This window comes from Gasterosteus aculeatus, chromosome 13 (assembly GCF_964276395.1).
Source record: "Gasterosteus aculeatus chromosome 13, fGasAcu3.hap1.1, whole genome shotgun sequence".
Lineage (NCBI taxonomy): Eukaryota > Metazoa > Chordata > Actinopteri > Perciformes > Gasterosteidae > Gasterosteus > Gasterosteus aculeatus.
Genome location: NC_135701.1, coordinates 16,691,092 through 16,709,749, shown reverse-complemented (window position 1 = coordinate 16,709,749; position 18,658 = coordinate 16,691,092). Strand labels below are relative to the sequence as shown.

General features: G+C 39.9%; 2 protein-coding genes across 2 annotated transcripts in view; one reads left to right on the top strand and one right to left on the bottom strand.

Moving 5' to 3' along the window:
- Positions 1 to 18,658, bottom strand: part of LOC120830835 (uncharacterized) — a 192,074-nt gene that overhangs the window by 82,545 nt on the left and 90,871 nt on the right. The window lies entirely within an intron of this gene.
- Positions 3,295 to 18,383, top strand: piwil2 (piwi-like RNA-mediated gene silencing 2). The gene is made up of 24 exons (XM_078086990.1): positions 3,295 to 3,468; positions 4,317 to 4,731; positions 5,890 to 5,995; positions 6,220 to 6,319; positions 6,651 to 6,826; positions 7,563 to 7,650; positions 8,802 to 8,912; positions 9,123 to 9,240; positions 9,399 to 9,523; positions 9,956 to 10,036; positions 10,128 to 10,241; positions 10,641 to 10,829; positions 10,980 to 11,064; positions 11,371 to 11,463; positions 11,833 to 11,973; positions 12,185 to 12,298; positions 12,470 to 12,658; positions 13,004 to 13,105; positions 13,216 to 13,332; positions 13,651 to 13,739; positions 14,225 to 14,330; positions 14,593 to 14,846; positions 15,032 to 15,139; positions 16,899 to 18,383. The coding sequence occupies exons 2-24, from the start codon at positions 4,354 to 4,356 to the stop codon at positions 17,053 to 17,055; spliced, it is 3,141 nt and encodes a 1,046-aa protein (XP_077943116.1). The 5' UTR covers positions 3,295 to 3,468; positions 4,317 to 4,353; the 3' UTR covers positions 17,056 to 18,383.

The window sequence follows — 18,658 nt, the reverse complement described above, 5'->3', positions numbered from 1 at the left end:
TTGAAGGCAGACAGGTGTAAAGTGTCCCTCTTCGCACCCTAAGGGGAGATAAAAATGGATTATCTCATTTTCTTGACAGTAAATTGAGGATTTGCAAACATAACCTTAATAAGGTGACACAAAAAGGCACAGAGCAGTAGCTTGGAAGCAAATGGCTAATTTATAACAGCAACTAAAGGTCAGAGAGAAGAGGCATAAAAAAACACATTTCAGAAGTAACCTTACCACAGAAATGACCAGTGAACCACACACAAAGGGTTTTTTGTTTTGTGCTGAGCTCAAAGGAAAGATCAGTTCCAAAGGAATAGTATTAAAGAACCAGTTTTCTTTCATTCATATAATATAATTCATGTCACTTAAATTAGGTCACACTTCAAAATAAAGCTAATCTCCATCAGAGTTGAACCCAATTGATAGAAAGTGTCATTCTGAAACAGTAAAAGGATACTCACAGCTTTCATGTGTTTTCTTTTCATTACAGACCAAAGGGTTGGAATGAAAGCAGGAATAAGTATTCAGAACACGTATCACAGTGCGTCAAAGAAAGAGGTTGTATGACTTTGTAAAATAAATATATACTTTAAATCCTAATAGATCCATCAGCAAGACTATTAGGTAATACATATATTCATGTGGAGCAAGAAAAGTCAAATTCCCATTTGCTAATTCCCATCATAACAAAAGTCCTTTATGCTCTGTGACATTAATGTTATTTGGCTTTTCTTCTTTTCACATTTTCTATTATCAGCTGTTCAGCAGCTTCCATCGTGATTAAATTACAAGAACATGTACAAAGGTAATTACAGCAAGAGTTGTGTGCCATTTGCCATTCTTTGTCAAACCCATCATACTTTAGCGTCACTGCCAAAGTTGTTGTGAGTTCGCTGGATAGAGTTGTTTGCCAGCAGATAACAAATACATAAATGTAATGGATTTATCTTTATTCCATTGGTGTAGGGTCTATTTTGACATGGAATGTATATAAAGGCATCGGTTCACACTAATAGATCAGTTGTTCTCTCTATCGTGGTATTTGAGGTCTCTGCTATCGACGCACCACAGATAACATATTGATCCAATAATTAATACATATGTATTTATATAAATGAATGCCCAACATGGAAACCACACAACAGAAAGCCACATATCTCCAAAATACCAAACACCTCAAACTCCCCTGGGTTCATTTTCAACAGCTAAACAGTTACTGATTGCTGATTACTGAAAAATTTGAAACAAGGCTTGGTTCAGTGAGGTATTTATTCAGAGCCAAGTGAATAATGAGCCAATACACACATATTTACACATATTTATAGGTTGCATTTTCTTTAACATAAGCGACAATATCAAGTTGTATTGTAATGTTGGTTCGTGATATGAAGAAAACTTGTCGACGAGTGGTTTAAATTCATTTTAAAAGGTCAATTTGATTCTCATATTGGTGGCAGTTACCTCAATATGTCAACAGATGGCATTACAACCCTTAAATGAAGAATAAACCTTTTTATTTTAGCTGTTTATATGACGTTGTCCTTCAAGCACCAAGATGAAATGGAATCCATTGAAGGCTGACTATTAAAATGGGAAAAAAACGCCATGTTCATCCAAACATTAATAACTGTTTTCTCTTCAGCTCTTATTAAAAGTCGACTCCAAGAGAGTTTATCTTAAACACTCTATTTCGTCTGGTAACGCCCCCAAAAAACACAGTAGTTAATATTAAATGACCAAAGGAATGGTTACTCTCCGGAACAGTGATTCATTTATTCTTAAAGAGAGGTGGTGCGAGCACAAAATCATCACCTCAATACCTCTGGGAGCCCTTTTGTGATTATTTCTAAAGAGTTCAGGCTAATTGCCAATATTCCTGGCCGGTGACCTGAAAATCAAAGCTCCACAGGCTTTCGGGCTTTTGGACTTTTGTAAAGAATGTTGATCCGACTCCTTCGGCGACACCAATCAATGCAAGTGGACGTCAGCAGCAGACCTAAAGTTTGCAACTGTCATTTTAGTTTATTTTCTGTTTGTGAAAGTGAAAGAAAAGATCGATAAGACTTGTATTACTAATTTATCTTGGAAGCCACATAAGCTGTGATATACACTGCAAATACAGAATGTTTAAATATGGACATGTGTCTGGCAGTCAGAAGCCTCGTCGGTAATCGTTTTCCTTAACGTCATCGTTGGTGGTGAGTGTTGCATCCCACATAGATCAGGCTCAATTATTGAAGACAGAAGATTCGTATAAAAGTGAGATTTATTGTCACCATATCGTAACGCCATAATATCCACCATCACCAAGCTGTAGAAAGATACTTTTGCCCCGGTGACCTGTTAGGCTTCGTTTAGCCAACAGCAGAAAGTTATGTTTCTCCCAAGTTCGAGTGTATGAACTGTGTGGATATGAAACACGACATCCTGAATCATGCCCTATAAAAAACTCCCAAATGCCAAAAGCCATTTGAAATGTTACGGTTTTAGTGTTTTTGAGTTTTTTACAAAATGTCAACTGGTTTTGCACATTACATTGCAACTGAACTGTGCCCTTTAAATATAGATCATAAGTATTGTAAAGGACAACCAGGTCACATTAACGGCCTCATTGTTAGTAAGTTACACATAATTACCATTCTAGTACACATTTCCCACAATTTCACATTTGCACTCAGAGGTTGATATACATACTGAGGTATTTTACTTAAAGAGATTCCACAGTACATATTTCACACAGTCTATTAGATATATTCTATTACAATAGAAAGTCCTGCAGTGGAACTGTTCTTTGAGTAAAAGTACAAAATTAGCATCAATATGTACAATACTAATCATGGCCCATTTAAAAAAAATGTATACTGTTGTATTCAAAAATGAAGAAACGCCCGACGGACAGAGGTCATCGCTGATCAAAAGGTTAAAATCAAATGTATTTAATAAAAGAGATGGTGTTGTGGCTGGTCTCAGCAACCAACAGGCCCCAGGTCAGTCCTTTTGACCATCCCTAGTGCCCGTTTGTCGCCTCCACCAGCGAACTCGTGAACAATGGTTCCTACAAGTATTTATCTCTTTATCTAATAATTTACCTCATGCAAATGTTGTGGAGCTAAAGGTAAGCAACAATATTTACCAAAATATTTTGCGGGGTAGAAGTATAAACTACCATGAAATTTTAATACAAGTATTGCAAAAGTGTACCCAAGCACAATAAATGTACTTGCGTTGCGTTCCACCACTAGCAATGACGCTGAGGTGCGAGGCGAGTCGTGACCAGCAGAGGGCGACACAACTGTGTTCCTCAATGTCACGAAGAATAACAACACAAGACTGACAGTTTGTAAACCAATGGCTTGCGGGAGAATCTACTGAGTATCCAATAAGGTTGAAGGAGGAAAAAACCGCCCACCGATGGTTGAATTCAGCAGGTGGTTTTTTTTGTTGTTTTTTTAGCGCGGACCGGACATCTCGTGCCGGGTGAGAAATATATCCGTTCGCTGTGTCATATTTATAGTTATCTGACTATAACCGTAATAACTGTTTTTTTCCGAAAACGTTGAGTTTTCTTGTAGCATCTCGCTTTCATCTTATTTTTAGTGCTTTTCACGTTGTCGGTGTGAATTTCCCCAAACACGTGCTGTCCGTTAGCTAACGTTAGCTGCTGTTTTCGCTAACTGGTGCCACGCTTATCAACGCAATGGCTTAACTCCAGTATTCGACAGCTAAGTTGAGGGGCGCCTTAGCTAACGCTAAGTAAGTTACCCTCAAAAGTTGCGTTATGAATGTCACAATAAATATCTTCGCAAATAAATGTAGCGTTAACGTCCGGGTGTCCTAACATGGACAATTTTGAACTAACTCAGTAAAAACAATTTATAAAAAGATAACGTGTAATGCATACTGGAGATTTAACGGTATTAAAGTAAGCGTTAGCTCCTTACCGTTTGAGCCAAATACAGTTTCAATGATGAAAGTTAACATTTTGTAAACCAGAGTCTGTTAAACGCTAACGCCGGTGAATTCGCTGTGCGCTGGTATTGGCCTCTTGACCATGCCTTTGAATTAGTCGGTGACAGCGAATCCTTTATTCACAAGTTTTATTTAATTTAATAAATTAACATACATTATTTAAACTTGAGCAATACTTTTAAATAAAAAAAATCAAAGTTTGAAGACACATTAAGCACACAACTTACCAACACGTGAGAAAATACATTTTCTCCAAATATCTGCCATTCAATTGGTGTGTGAATTATTTCCTACTGCAGCAGGCCAGTAATGAGACAAACGTGCTAACTTTTCCCCACGGGTGTTTTTCCCTGCAGTCATCCCATTGTTCTGTCAGCTGGAGAAGTTGATGAAATGGATCCAAAGAAGCCCTCCATCCTGAGTATGATGGGCGTCCCCGGGCTGGGGCGTGGAGGAAGACCTCATCCTCAGGAGCCATCTGTAGGACGCAGCAGAGGGCTGCTTCTCTCTACTGAAGATCGTGGTGGAGGACGAGCCAGAGGTTTCCTGACTTGTGGCGATACCCCTCAAGGACGAGGGGCGACTCTACCCATTACCGACCACGTGGTTGCCCGGGGTAGAGGGCTGCTCTTCCCGTCGGCTGAACCAAAGGTAGGACTTGCAAGAGGCTCCGTCCTGCCGGATCTGGAACCGCTGCACGGACGGACGCCTCCACGCGAAACCAAGGCGCCAGACCTTACAGAGGGGACCTCTGCTTTGACCAGGACAGAGGTTAGAACACATAAAAGTCCTTAAGTTTTTTTTTTTGTTTTTTTTTTTTCATTTTCTAAACAATATTCCCCAATTATAAAGTTATGTGTGTGTTGAAGTGGGGTTGTGTGAGATATTTTTGCTTCTACAGTCACCAAGCACTCTGTTGGGATACGAAGGCATGGAAGCGAAGCTATTTACTGCTGCGTACCGGGAGGCTGCAGCCTCCTAAACAAAGAGGCACACTTTAAAAAGGCCAACTCAATTTGTGTGTGCACTTCATTTTGAGTATTATTATTGCTCTAGCTTACCGTTTTACAGCCTTTTCCGACTGAACTGAACTTCCATTTCTAACGAGTACGGATATATTTCTGTTCCATTTTATATTCAAAGTAGGCATAGGACAATATTGGAATTTCATGTATTCTATACACTGCAGCATTTACCAAAAAAACAGACTCGAACTAAACAATTTCTTCCCTTTTGGGGCTTTGGCCTTTTGAGGTGTGTGTGTGTGTGTGTGTGTGTGTGTGTGTGTGTGTGTGTGTGTGTGTGTGTGTGTGTGTGTGTGTGTGTGTGTGTGTGAGTGTGAGTGAATCGCCAAGCCAATTAGTGTGCATTCCAACCAAGATGCATGGTGTTATCAGTCTCTCTCCTCTAGGTCGGTTTAATGGATGCATGTTTTTTGGGGCCAGAGAGTGAGTCAGACACACGCAGAGCAGAATGAAATGTGTTCTTTAGCCACATTCATTCAAAATCCGCTAACACAAAACCTTTGAGTAGCGCTGTGGGGAGGTGTGGGTTGTGCTTAACAACCTAACCGCAATGAAATGGGTTTTCTTCTCTGATTCAGTGCTTTGTACTGGACAACGGTAGCTCTCTTCCTTCACTCTGTAGCTCTTGCCGACACACTCACTCTCAGTCCCTTGTTGAGATGCGCAAATAGAAATGTTTTATTGCAATCTGTGATTTAATCTGATATCATCCCATCCCTAGTGTACACTTAAACTGATTAAGGTGTGCCTTTTTATGTACATTTTGCTGCGGTCCGGGTTAAAAGCAATATATTGCTTTTCCTTTTATTTGTCCAAGCTGGTCTGCTGTAAATAATACACTGACTCCACTTAAAAAAAACAGAATTATCCCTTTTAGGGGCTGCTAAATCTTTTGTGCCTACAGGTTGACGTGCCTTCCTTTGGTCCAAGATCAACACTGGTCTCAATGTTTAGAGAAATGGGCATCGAACCCTCAGTTACCTCATGGGGAAGAGGAACAGTACCAGTGGGTCAGTATTAATCTGTTTTTACCTAATCGGGATAATGAGCTCACCTTTGATTTGACTGACTGTAGCCCAGGTTTAATGGTTGCCACGGTGGAGTCAGTGTGCACGCACATAATTTGTGTGGAACTATGGCAAGTGCAAACCTCAACAGGGTGACCTGTTTATCCATTCAAAGAAACAAGGTTTAATCCATAACGTGACCTTCTGCACTAACCCTGTTGTCGTAGGAAGAGGAGCAGCAGCTGGAGATTTGGGTGATGTAATCCTGCAGGGAGCCCCAGTAGGTGTCATCAGCAAACCTGAAGAGGCGATGGGCAGAGGCAGCGGGTAGGTAGACGTGGAATTCCAGTGTATTAATTAACATGCACCATATTACTATTGATGCTATTAACTCAAGTGTGCACATAAAAACTGATTTTTGATTACAGATTTATTTATGTAACCTAACATGTCAATGGTCACTTACTGTATTTAAAATTGAATTGTGTATTTAATTGACCAACTTCTTGCAATAGTCTTAAACTACTGATAAGCAGTCAACAAATTAAATGCCTACAGTCATAGGCCAAAATATTTGCAATAAAACTGGATTGGTTTTAAGAGCCATGTTGTTTGTATAAATATCAGGCAAAAGACTTAATCGTTGTAATTTTTCCAGTTTCTGTGGCCGAGGTTTGTCCCCTGACACGATGGTGGGGCTTGGAAGAGCAGCAATGCCTCACCTTGGAGTAGGAAGAGGACGCGCTCTTCCTCCTCTTCCCCCGGGTCGTGCCGAGTCTGTTTCTCCAGCCTCTGAGGAACCAGCAGCCCGAAACATGCAGGCTTCCCTCACAGGTAGAGACACGTGATTAAGAATGCAACGTAAGAGATGTGCCCTTCAGCGTATGAGTTGTTAAGACTTACACTACCGTTCAAAGGTTTGGGGGTCACCCAGACAATTTAGTGTTTTCCATGAAAACTCACACTTTAATTTATCAAATGAGTTGCAGAAAATATAGTCAAGACATTGGCAGTTGGCAGTGAATCGATTATAAAAGCCAAAGCGCATGCGTGAAGATCGTTCCGTAATCCTCACAATAGCAAAGTCATCCGGTGGGCCGCACCAAGGGGCGGGCCGGATTTGGGGCGAGAGTTTGACATGTGTGCACTGAAGTGATGCTCCAGATACTCAACTAGCTCCAAGGAAGGCCAGTCTTATAACGTCTTTCACCAGCATAACCGTTCTCAGCTGTGCTAACATAATTGCACAAGGGTTTTATAATAATCCATTGGTCTTCTAAGGCGATAAGCAAATACAATGTACCATTAGAACGCTGGAGTGATAGTTGCTGGAAATGGGCCTCTATACACCTATATAGATATTTCATTAAAAACCAGACGTTTTCACCTAGACTAGTCATTTACCACATTAATAATGCATAGTGTATTTCTGATTGACTTAATGTTGTCTTCATTGAAAAACAGTGCTCTGAAAAATACCACAAACTTTTGAATGGTAGTGTATATTTAGTTAATGAGTGGCAGAAACTTATGAGATGGCTCTAAATTTTAAAATGCAACTTATGTGAAGGAACCAAGCCCCCGTTTGCCACCACTCAAGAGGCTCCTCTTTCTGCTGTTGCACCTGCAAAGATGGAGCTGAAAATGGAGGAAGTTCCGTAAGCCTACTTTTCTTTTTGTATTTCTACTGTTAAAGTATTTGGAAGCTTGTAGTGGTAGTCTAGTAGTACATTTATTCATTTTTTACAAAATTCAGGATTTTACTTTCTACTTATTTTAAATGTCCTCATGTCTCAGCGTCTGACAGAGCTTTGAAATGTTGCAACTTTAAAGGTCTGCTGTGCAGAAGAAGGAACGTTGTGTTCATAGTGGTCTTCATTACAATACAAATAACTTGAAACCAGATATTTTCTTGAGCTTCGTATGAGCCCTTCATATCTACATTGGTAGCCCGCCGCGTCACACTGCCTGGCGCAGTTTGAATTGCCTGAAGGGATGGAATAGTGACACGCTTGGTAAGGGTAGGCTGGTTAGTGGGGTATACAGTTCTGTTAGATGTTCTATGCTCCTAAATACTTCAGACTGGACCTTTTTTTTTGTGCAACAATACAGAACAACTCTCATGAATAAACATTTATCGGTGACATTTTCATTTGAACTATTCACTATTATTGTTAAAACACCTCATCCTTCATTGAAACGCCTTCCCTTTTTATCGCTCAGTCAATACTTGGCGCGACTACCACAGCGTCATGTTCCATTTAACATAATCCTGTCTTTTTAATTTCACCATCCAAATCCCATCCCCAACGTCAGCTACTCTCATAGAGCGACTGTTTAGTGAACCAGGACGAGGAGAAACTACTTTAATTTTTAAGTATTTGTAAAATTCACTTGCACCGATTTAAACGGGCAAACAAACCACTCCGCCAATTATATAGATAGTCCGTATAGGTCACATCACCTTATGTCGCCGTAGAAAAATACAATCCCCTATTTCTCTTCTATCGCCCTTATTTACAATCCAATTGGCACAAGTCTCTCCCTCATCACGGAAAGATGCACAGAGAACACATTATGGCAATTTGGCTGTATTGAAAGCATATTAACGGTTTTTGTTTTTTAAATGTGTTTAAATAATTAACCTTTAATTAATTAATATTGATAAGTCGGCCTTCATCAATCATTATGTTGATGAATTCATTATTCTAGGGCCACTTTTCACTTAATTCTTAAAGACGAGTGAGTATAGCAAAGTAACTTGTGCTAAAATGATCTTTTTGTGCATTTTTATTTTTCGTCTGGTCAGTAAGCCACTGAATAAGATGGGAACAAAAGGAGCTCCTATAACTCTTGGCTCCAACCACATCTTAATCCGATGCAAAAATGAAGCGGTTTATCAGTACCATGTTACCTTTGTGTAAGTATCCCGTCTTATTACTTTGTTTCTTTATTAATCAACCAGAAACCAGAGTACTTGAAACTTCCGAAAATGAATGTGAGAAGCTTAGCCGATCTTCTGAAAAAATAATGACTTTAGATGAGGTGGATTTTTTTTCTTTTCTTTTTTCTAACCATTTATAAAAGTGCTTGTTGTGTTCTCATGAATTTTGTTTTCAATATCTTTCAGTCCAAATGTTGAATCAATGGCAATGCGTTTTGGAATGATGAAAGATCACCGCTCAGCCACAGGAGAAGTAGTAGCTTTTGATGGCTCCATACTCTTCCTGCCCGTTAAACTGAAAGATGTAGGTATCAATCACTGTATTTCTATTTGGATTTGAATTGTATATTTTAAATGACCGACTTCCTAAAATAAGTAAAATTGAAGAATACTGAAACGCAACCATCAAACTAAATGCAAAATCTCACATTGCTGAACTTTGCATATTTTGATACTTTGCAGTTGGTTGTTCTAAACAGTTTGAGACGGACTGACAATGAGAAAATAGAAATACAAATCCAGATGACTAAGATTTTGCCCCCCAACTCGGATCTATGCATCCCATTCTACAATGTGACGCTCAAGAGGTATTTATAACAGCCAGACTATTTGTTTCATATTGTACACAAATGGAATCAAAATGAGACTTATTGTTTTAATATAATCATTGTGATGAAATATGATCTAAAATGATGGTGTCTGAATTGATATTGACCAGCCTAAACTGTCTAAAGGCTAACTTGTTTTTAGATAACACAATTAACAGACAGGCAGCATTTCTGTCAATCTTCTCCCTCAAGATGGTTTTGTTCATTTTGCATTTCAATTCTTAATAGAATAACAACTTACATGGTACTTTCAAGCTAATCAGACGTTTAGCTTCTAAATGTTGCTTTTTAAATACTTTTAATCCATTTTCAAAAGATATTATAGACCTTATACAGATGAGAATGATTTCTTTGGTTCTACATACTTTTCATACTTGACGAGACATGTTTGAAATTTTTTTGCTTTTCAAGGGTAATGAAACTCCTTGGCCTGAAGCTTGTTGGTCGAAACCACTATGACCCAGAAAGTGCAATCGTTCTAGAAAAACATCGGTTGGTACTGAATTACATCTTAAAATCAAAGGACATATGTCTGCTTTTATCATCCATTCTTTATCCTGCTTGTCGGTTGTTTTTTTTGCAGGCTGCAAGTGTGGCCGGGTTACTCCACCAGTATTAAGCGCACAGATGGAGGCCTGTACCTAAATGTGGACGTGTCTCACAAAGTCCTCAGAAATGACTCTGTGCTGAACGTCATGTGAGTTCACACATCACATGAACAGTAGCAAATTATTCTAATCTACAGAATGCATCTATTAAATTTTTTTTTTCTGTCCCCTGTAGATATTTTCATACAAATTGAGACATTGAATATGCCGTGACCTACCCGCACACATGATTGTCATGTTCCACTATGTAGTCATACATATTTGAATACCGGGTTGTGAGAGGAGTCTTTCTTAGTCCATCTGTCCTCTGAAAAGGAACTAGAAATATACTCGACCATTATCACCCTTCCCTATGGGAATGGGATTGCATTTAGAGGGCAGTGGCAAATACGACAAGCTTATTGCTTCCATAGATTATTTATAAAATGGTCCATTTACACCGAAAATGGAAAAGCCATGACCTTTTGGCCTTTTGCTTTGTCTACCAGGAACGCACTGTACAGACAGAGCAAAGAGAACTTCCAGGATGAATGCACCAAAGAGCTCGTTGGCAGCATCGTCATCACCCGCTACAACAACCGCACCTACCGCATTGATGCCATTGATTGGGACAACTCCCCCAAAGACTCCTTCACTCTGATGGATGGCACAAAGTCCACCTTTGTGGAATACTACAGGTGAGGCTGCTCTGTCCTTGAACTCTTGACTAAATATAGCAGTCATATACGTGATTTGAAATGGTGGCCGTTTAATCCATAGGGGCTATACAATTCTATTAGCACACCTATTTATTGCTGATGTGCCATGGGGCTTTCACATTTTATCAGCAAGCACTATGGGATCACAATCAAAGAGCTGGACCAACCTCTGCTCATGCATCGGCCGAAGGAGAGAGCCAAGCCTGGAGGGAAGGTACGGCTCTCCAGTATCAGTTGTTTAATCATAGATGATCAAGACAGTCGGCTGTCATCTGAATTCTTGCATCAGAATGCCACCTTGTGGCTACAATACGTCTTAACAATGAGCATATTTTTCCAAGCAAACAATTATTGTAATATCAAACTCATGTTTTTCTATGCGGGAGACACGCTTGCATGACCTAATCACGCAACACTAATACTAGTTCCATAATGCAAAATACATTTTTATGACAAAAGCAGTAATTTAACGTTTTTTATTTAACGTTGGCGATAATGTTATAACATGGGATTTTTACAGCAAATCATTACTGGAGAGATCCTTCTAGTACCAGAACTTTCCTTTATGACGGGAATCCCAGAACGAATGAAGAAGGACTTCAAGTCGATGACGGTAAACAATGTTTTCTTTCTTTCTTCAGGCCTTGTCACACAGGGGTTTTTTCCCTTCTATTTATATTTCCACGTCAATGTGTCTTTCAACTTTTTTTTAAAATTTCTTTGGAGGTTTGTACAACTGAATGGGAATTTGACTTCCGGTTGAAATGTCCTTAATCTTCCAACTGAGCTGAGAGCAGCTTTATAAGTTCAAACTTTAGGAGCAACACCATTCAACAGCTGTTAGCGCCTCATTATTATAATATGAAAGATGATATGTAATTCTGAAATTTGTTGACAATGTTTATAAAGGTATAACATATTGGAAATTATTAAATGTTGATATAAGAACTTGTAGTAAATTGTGTTTTTTAATGTGTTGTAGGATCTGACCATGCATATCAATATGAGCGCTGAGCAGAACACCCACTCAATAAAACAGCTGCTAAAGAACATCAACACCAATCCTGAGAGCGCAAAGGAGCTCAGCCAATGGGGACTGGACATTGACTCGGAACTCGTGGTGGTGAGGCTCTGCTGTTGAATTCAATTGAATTTGAATATGTTCCTAATAGCAACTGCTTAAATGGAGTTTGGTTTTAGAATTATATCTGACCATCCTGGGGATATTCAAATGCAGCTTTAATGTACAATAGACTGATGGGAAGTCGCTAGAATAGAATGTTTATTAAAGTTTTATTTACCATTACCCTTTTTTTACCTTTTTTCTCTTGCAGACTGCAGGTAGAACTCTTCCCCTTGAAACCATCTGTCTGCAGTCTACATCATTCACCACCGCTGCTGATGTGTCCTGGTCCAGAGAAGTCATCAGGGAAGCTTCAATCAGCTCCGTGAGTATGAGACAAATCTCTGAAGCTCCTCATTGTTAATGAACCTTCTTTTTTTTTTGCTGCTTATGATCTAGTGTTAATAAACTGACCGTAAGCTGAGTTCCAAGGCGTCGGTCTATAAAGGAGTGCTTGCTGTATTATTTTGTTTCTTCACTTTGATCTCGCTCTTAGATTCCATTGAACCTTTGGGCCATTTTCTACACTCGGCGCTGTGCAGAGCAGGCTGAAGAGCTGGTTTCCACCTTTAACAAGGTGGCCGGGCCGATTGGTATGAGTCTGCGGCGACCCATTCGGGTAGAGCTGAGGGACAATCGCACTGAGACATACCTCAAGAGCATCCACTCTCAGGTCAACAATGAGGTATGACACAAAGATTTAGACACAAAACTGTATGAATAATTTAATTTAACATACAAGCTTGTGTCTGTTCCTATGTAGAAAATATATACATTTTTATATAATTGACTGCATTTCCCAGTGTTCTCAAAGCTTGCATCACACAGTGTGTGTTGTATCTTTGGCTGCCTTCAGCCTTATAAAGAGATCCATCTTTCTTTGGCACTATTATTGATTGTTGTGAAGTTGCCTCACAAATGCATTCGAACATCTGCACAATTCTTTTTTCTTTTACCACGTAGAAATGATTAGTGTCTGGTCCCAGCGACGTTCTTCCTGTGTAACAATCTGTTGCTTATCTATTTACAGCCCAATATGCAGCTCATAGTCTGCATCATGGAAGGGAACAGAGACGATCTCTACAGTGCCATCAAGAAGCTCTGCTGTGTCAAGAGCCCCATCCCATCCCAGGTGCGTAATGCTGAAGCATGAGGTTGTGCATGGCTGGTGATGAATTAGAGGAAAAGAAAGGTGTTAAATATTAACTCCCAGTTAAGATTTTGTTTCTGATTGTGCCACAGGCCATCAACGTCCGAACAATTTCCAAGCCACAGAAGCTACGGAGTATTGCCCAAAAGGTGCTCCTGCAGATGAACTGCAAGTTAGGAGGAGAACTTTGGACTGTCAATGTCCCTCTGGTGAGTATCATGGCACAAGAAGCCGTAATATAGCACCAAATTTACTTTGCCTGCATTGTTTAGGGAAAACCTCTAATTATAGTACTATTAGTTATAAACCTAATACAGCGTGGAGAACTGTGGTTGATGTTAAATAAAACATTATTACCACAATACTATTTGAAAAAGATACAAAGATGTGGTGTTCAGTGTTTCCTTTACCATTATGTAGGGGGGTGCCCTGACAAAGACAGGAATTTATATAATGTTAGGGGAAACACCGGTGTATCATTAGTGTAGTCAATGGCGTAAGGATGAACCTCTCTGACCTTTTCATAGAAACACTTGATGGTGGTGGGAGTTGATGTCCATCATGACCCCAGCAAGGCGCATCAGTCAGTCATGGGCTTCGTCGCAAGTGTTAACAGGTACAACTTTTTCCCCTTTGTTTAGATTTTTATTCTATTAGTTTTGTACATAACTATTTTATTATTTGTGTGGGACCCCATTTAGTTACTGCTTAGTTTTTTATTTTTTATTTTATTATTTTATATTCTACATTCAGAAAATGTATTTGTGTGAAGGAACTTTTGCGAGTGACGTCTGCTCTCATTGGCTGAAGCTCCCACCAGGTCAGACATTGAGCGTGCTAGGAGATGCATCACGAAGCAGACAAACCTTTTGAGACATTTCTTAGAGATTGGCTGATTTGTATTTATTTTTTTGTTATGCAGAAAGATCTTGTGAACAGCCCCAACATAAGTGCCTTATATAGTGCTAATAAGAGTTGGTGTTTTGGAGAACGATATGGTTATTTCGGAGAACAACTATTTGACTTTTTCTGTTGCCACATTGACTTGTGCTAATGGTTGTAATATCCTGACAGAAACGCATAGTTTTTTTTCTTGTCCAGCTCGCTCACTCGCTGGTACTCCAGAGTAACTTTCCAGACACCAAATGAGGAACTGATCAATGGCTTCAGAGTCTGTTTACTGGCTGCACTGCATAAGTACTACGAGGTAAGTAGTGAAAAAATTGCATTACATATATCAATTCAACCATGGAGAGACAAATTGCATGCTGTCAATTAAGATAAATACCGAAATGCTATTTATATTTTCTAATAAAAGCACCTATATGCTGCTCTATTGGAAAGGTAACCTTAGATTACTACATGTGTTATGCCGCCTATCAAAGCACAGAGGGCTCTTCAAAGAATTTAAATATTTGTAATAGATCAGCCACACCTGACGCAACCCGCGTGTCTGTTCATTTGTACAGTTGAACCACAATTTGCCGGAGAAGATTGTTGTGTATCGGGATGGCGTGTCCGATGGTCAGCTGACCATTCTGGCGCAGTACGAGATCCCACAGTTGATCAAATGCTTCGAGACTTTCCCCAGCTATGAGCCCAAGCTGGTCTTCATTGTGGTCCAAAAGCGCATCAGCACCACCCTCATCTCCTGGACTCCAAACAGCGTTCGAACACCTCCACCCGGAACTGTTCTGGATCACACGCTCACTCAGAAGGACTGGTCAGTCAGACAAATGACCCTTGGTGGTTGTTGTCTAATCCTTCTGCAGCAAAATCCTTGTGCAAATACGTGTTCTCTGTTACGATCAGAAAGACTTCTTGACAGTTTTTGGCCTGAATCAATCAAATACTCTCATCTGCTGTAGGCTATATTGATTTTCAAGCCCTTGCATTGTTTTTTTTCAGGGTGGACTTCTATCTCTTGGCACACACTAGTCGTCAAGGCTGTGGACTTCCAACGCGTTACATCGCTCTCTACAACACGGCAAATCTCACACCTGACCATTTGCAAAGGTAATCATAATGGGGATGCGCCAATTATTTATAGACCCAAGTACTAACATTTTTTACCAGGTAAAATCAATTAGGAACCAACTCTCAATTACAATGATGACCTGGCAAATCTGATGAGATGGTGGATGGTGAGTGGTGGAGTGTGTCCAGTTTTCTGAGGGTGGTCTTTGATGCCATTTTATAAATTTATATCGCGGTAGTCAAATGGAGGAAGGATGGTCATTCAATTTGGCAGAGTGTGTGAAGGATGCCTTGTTTCGATACAGAAAACCCAGTCTGGCTTTGACTGTAGCCAGAAGGCGCATTTGAGTACTTGCTGATACTAAGTTACAATGTAAGCAATTAATACCTTTCTAGTTCTAACATTACCTTCATTTTTGCTTCTATTTTTTTCTTGTCAGTTTAACTTTTGATAACCATATTAAATATACAGCATTGCGTTTTTCAAGTACAAACTGAGCATAGTTCTCTGCAGTTGAGATGTTGGTAATGAACGGTTTAATCGTGCTATCATTGAGTTTATATATGTGTATAAATATATACCGTATTTTCCGCACTATAAGGCGCACTTAAAAGCCTTTAATTTTCTCAAAAAACGATGGAAATGGATCAATTGGTTAATTGGTTGATTCATACTAGTTGTACACGGCGCTCAAGGTGCTCTGCCAAACATGCCAAAGCTCGGTCTACGACGGCGAGATGCTGAGCGGGCGCTCAAGCGTGTGAGATATGGAGCTTGTTTCAGGGGCGCGTCGGAGAAACAAAGCTGCCGTTCTTGCCGAGCACTTAATGAGATTAAAGAGCGAGAGACGGTGCCCTTTTCTTTACAGTAGCTGAACCATCTTAACGGGGAAAATAGGTTATTGTAAAAGGAGCCCTTGGCAGGCGGCGTGGCTGGAGAGCAGGCGAAGATTTAAGGCGTGGATGGCGAGGGGGGCGGCGGGAGCGAACGCACCTCGCAGCAACGATCGGACCCTAAAAGCACAGTCTCCACCCACCCCGACGTCAAACGTTTGATTGCAGTATCTTATGCGCCTTATAATCCGGTGCGCCCTATATATGAAACATTTTCTAAAATAGGTCATTCATTGAAGGTGCGCCTTATGATCTGGTGCGCCGTATAGTGTGGAAAATACGGTAATCAGCTTAAACATTATCTAGAACGGGGTTGTCAGCAGGACTTGTTCGCTGCAAATATTGTCTTACAATAAATAAAAGAGGGAAAATAGTTTCCCCACAGTCAAACAAGTTTACCACTGAAGTTAATAGCAGTAGTTAATTGCACCTTTGCATTAAAACGGAATAATGTTTTTCAATTTTATTAACTGCAAAAACAACGTATTATTGTCTTTTTACTGAACAATGGCAGAAAACTAAAACTTTGATCCATGTAAAGGTAGTCAGTGAGTGCGTAGTATTTTTGCAATGTGAATTTGCAGTTCTGTTTTAGAATAAAGGGTTGGAAATTAAAGCTTTTTAATGCTGTTTTTTTTCTTTATCCGATTCATCGATTCTTTGAAGAAATAATCGTTAGTTGCAGCTCTAACCAAATAAATAATGAAATAAGAGAAAAGAGCATGTCTGTTAAATACAAAATTAAAATCTGTATGTATACACCGAATTATAAACCCAGAACAATATTAGCACTATAAAAATATAACTTCTACTGGACTGTTGGATTAGAATTCATTTGATGTGAGACATTGTGTACCTAATCAATTGTGTGACTATTTAACATGGTTCTCTGATTCCACACCAGGTTGACCTTCAAGATGTGCCACATGTACTGGAACTGGCCGGGCACAATTCGTGTTCCAGCACCGTGCAAGTACGCCCACAAATTGGCCTTCCTGGCTGGCCAGTTCCTGCATGCCGAGCCGGCCATCCAGCTGTCAGACAAGCTCTTCTTCCTTTGAGCTGCAGAAGTTACTGCACCAAGTAAACCGCTCCGGTCACGGCAACACCCGGAAAGGCCGGCACAACTTAAAGAGTGCAATGACAAATGACTCATTTCAATTAATGAGGGATAGATCATTGACATGCGTGACTTTAGAGTATACAGTAGAGGTTCGCCTATGATGCTTATTGATATATTACGGATTTATCACTGCTGATGTTCCTGAGAAGGCCGCCTCGCCATTCTCAGCGTGATAAAGCAAGCAAATGTTTTGTGAAGGTAACACCATACATCACTGCAATAACTCTGTGGCATACTAATACAAACATACTTTCATTTCGAGTCCAGTGTAAAAGGGGAAAATGTTTTAGTAGTTTAAAGATCACTTTAAACCTAATTTTAAGTTTTTAAGTTTTCAATACTTTTCTTAGCCACCGTTCTTGTGGCATAATTAGTAATTGTTTTGTTGCTGTGCAGTCTCTTCCACTCATTAGTTTTTTTTTACAATTCTTTACTGATTTGTACATGTTTACAAGTTACAATTCCCAGAATGCATTATTATACAGCTTTCAGCTCTGCATGTTCCACATACTAGAATGTAGATGGTAATAAAGCTCAAACAACTGACGCTTTTCTTTTTCTCTTCCTACTTTCTACTACAATCATAATCACTCCTTAGTCTCCATCTTGTAGTGTGTCTCTCTTTTGTTCCAAGTTAAATCTTTTTAAATTAAAGATGCATTTTGCAGGGGGGAACAAATATACTTGGTACCTAATTTCTGCTTTGACATGAAAATGAGCCCTTTCAAATCTAAACCTGCCTATTAAGTTGGGTGTTTGTGTGAACTATGATTGTTTCCTCTCGTATGGCAACTTTTCCTATGTTTCTGTATTGATAACCCCAATTATTGTCCCAGAGGTGTTCCATTGGGTTTAAGTGAGGTGATCATGAGTGCCCTTATTCCTTCATCCTTCGGGCATGGCCTGCATTCTCTTGCTACATGAGCATTGCCGTGCATCCGGAGGAAGCAAGGACCTACTGCACAAGCGTAGGGTCTGACACTGGATTCAAGCGTTTAATCCCAATACCTAATGGCAGTCGGCCTGCTGTTCTCCAGCCAGTAGAGGTCTTTGCGTCCGTCCATGGATATGCCTCCCCAGACCATCACTGACCCACCACCAAACCGGGCATGCTGAACAATGTTGCCGGCACCATGGCGTTCTCCTTTGCTTCCCTAGACCCTTTCACATCCACCACAGGTGCTTGGGGTGAACCCAAAGTGTATTTGGTTTATGTTTTGTCCCTAAATTGTTACGTTTGTGAAAATAAAATACTGTTCACACGTTTCAAGTTTTTGTTTTAAATCTAATTTTCCTGACATTCAGGACATGCTGAGCCGCATCACGTTTCACATTTGAGAGTATAAAGTGTATATATCTGTAGTCTATCTGGCTTTCACACAAGGCAGAAGAAATGACTGAATATATGGCCATGGTTTTTGAGGGCGCAAACCTTCCTTAGACTCCCAAACATGCACCCAATAACCCGTCCTCAATCCACAACTTCCACCTTCCTGTCTATTGCTTTCTCACACCTTTTAAATGTTGTCCATCAGTTATCT

Coding starts and splice junctions, on each gene's coding strand:
- piwil2 (XM_078086990.1), top strand. CDS start 4,354: ATGGATCCAAAGAAGCCCTCCATCCTGAGTATGATGGGCGTCCCCGGG. Junction 5,996..6,219: donor AAGAGGAACAGTACCAGTGG/GTCAGTATTAAT, acceptor CTGTTGTCGTAG/GAAGAGGAGCAGCAGCTGGA. Junction 9,524..9,955: donor TACAATGTGACGCTCAAGAG/GTATTTATAACA, acceptor TTGCTTTTCAAG/GGTAATGAAACTCCTTGGCC.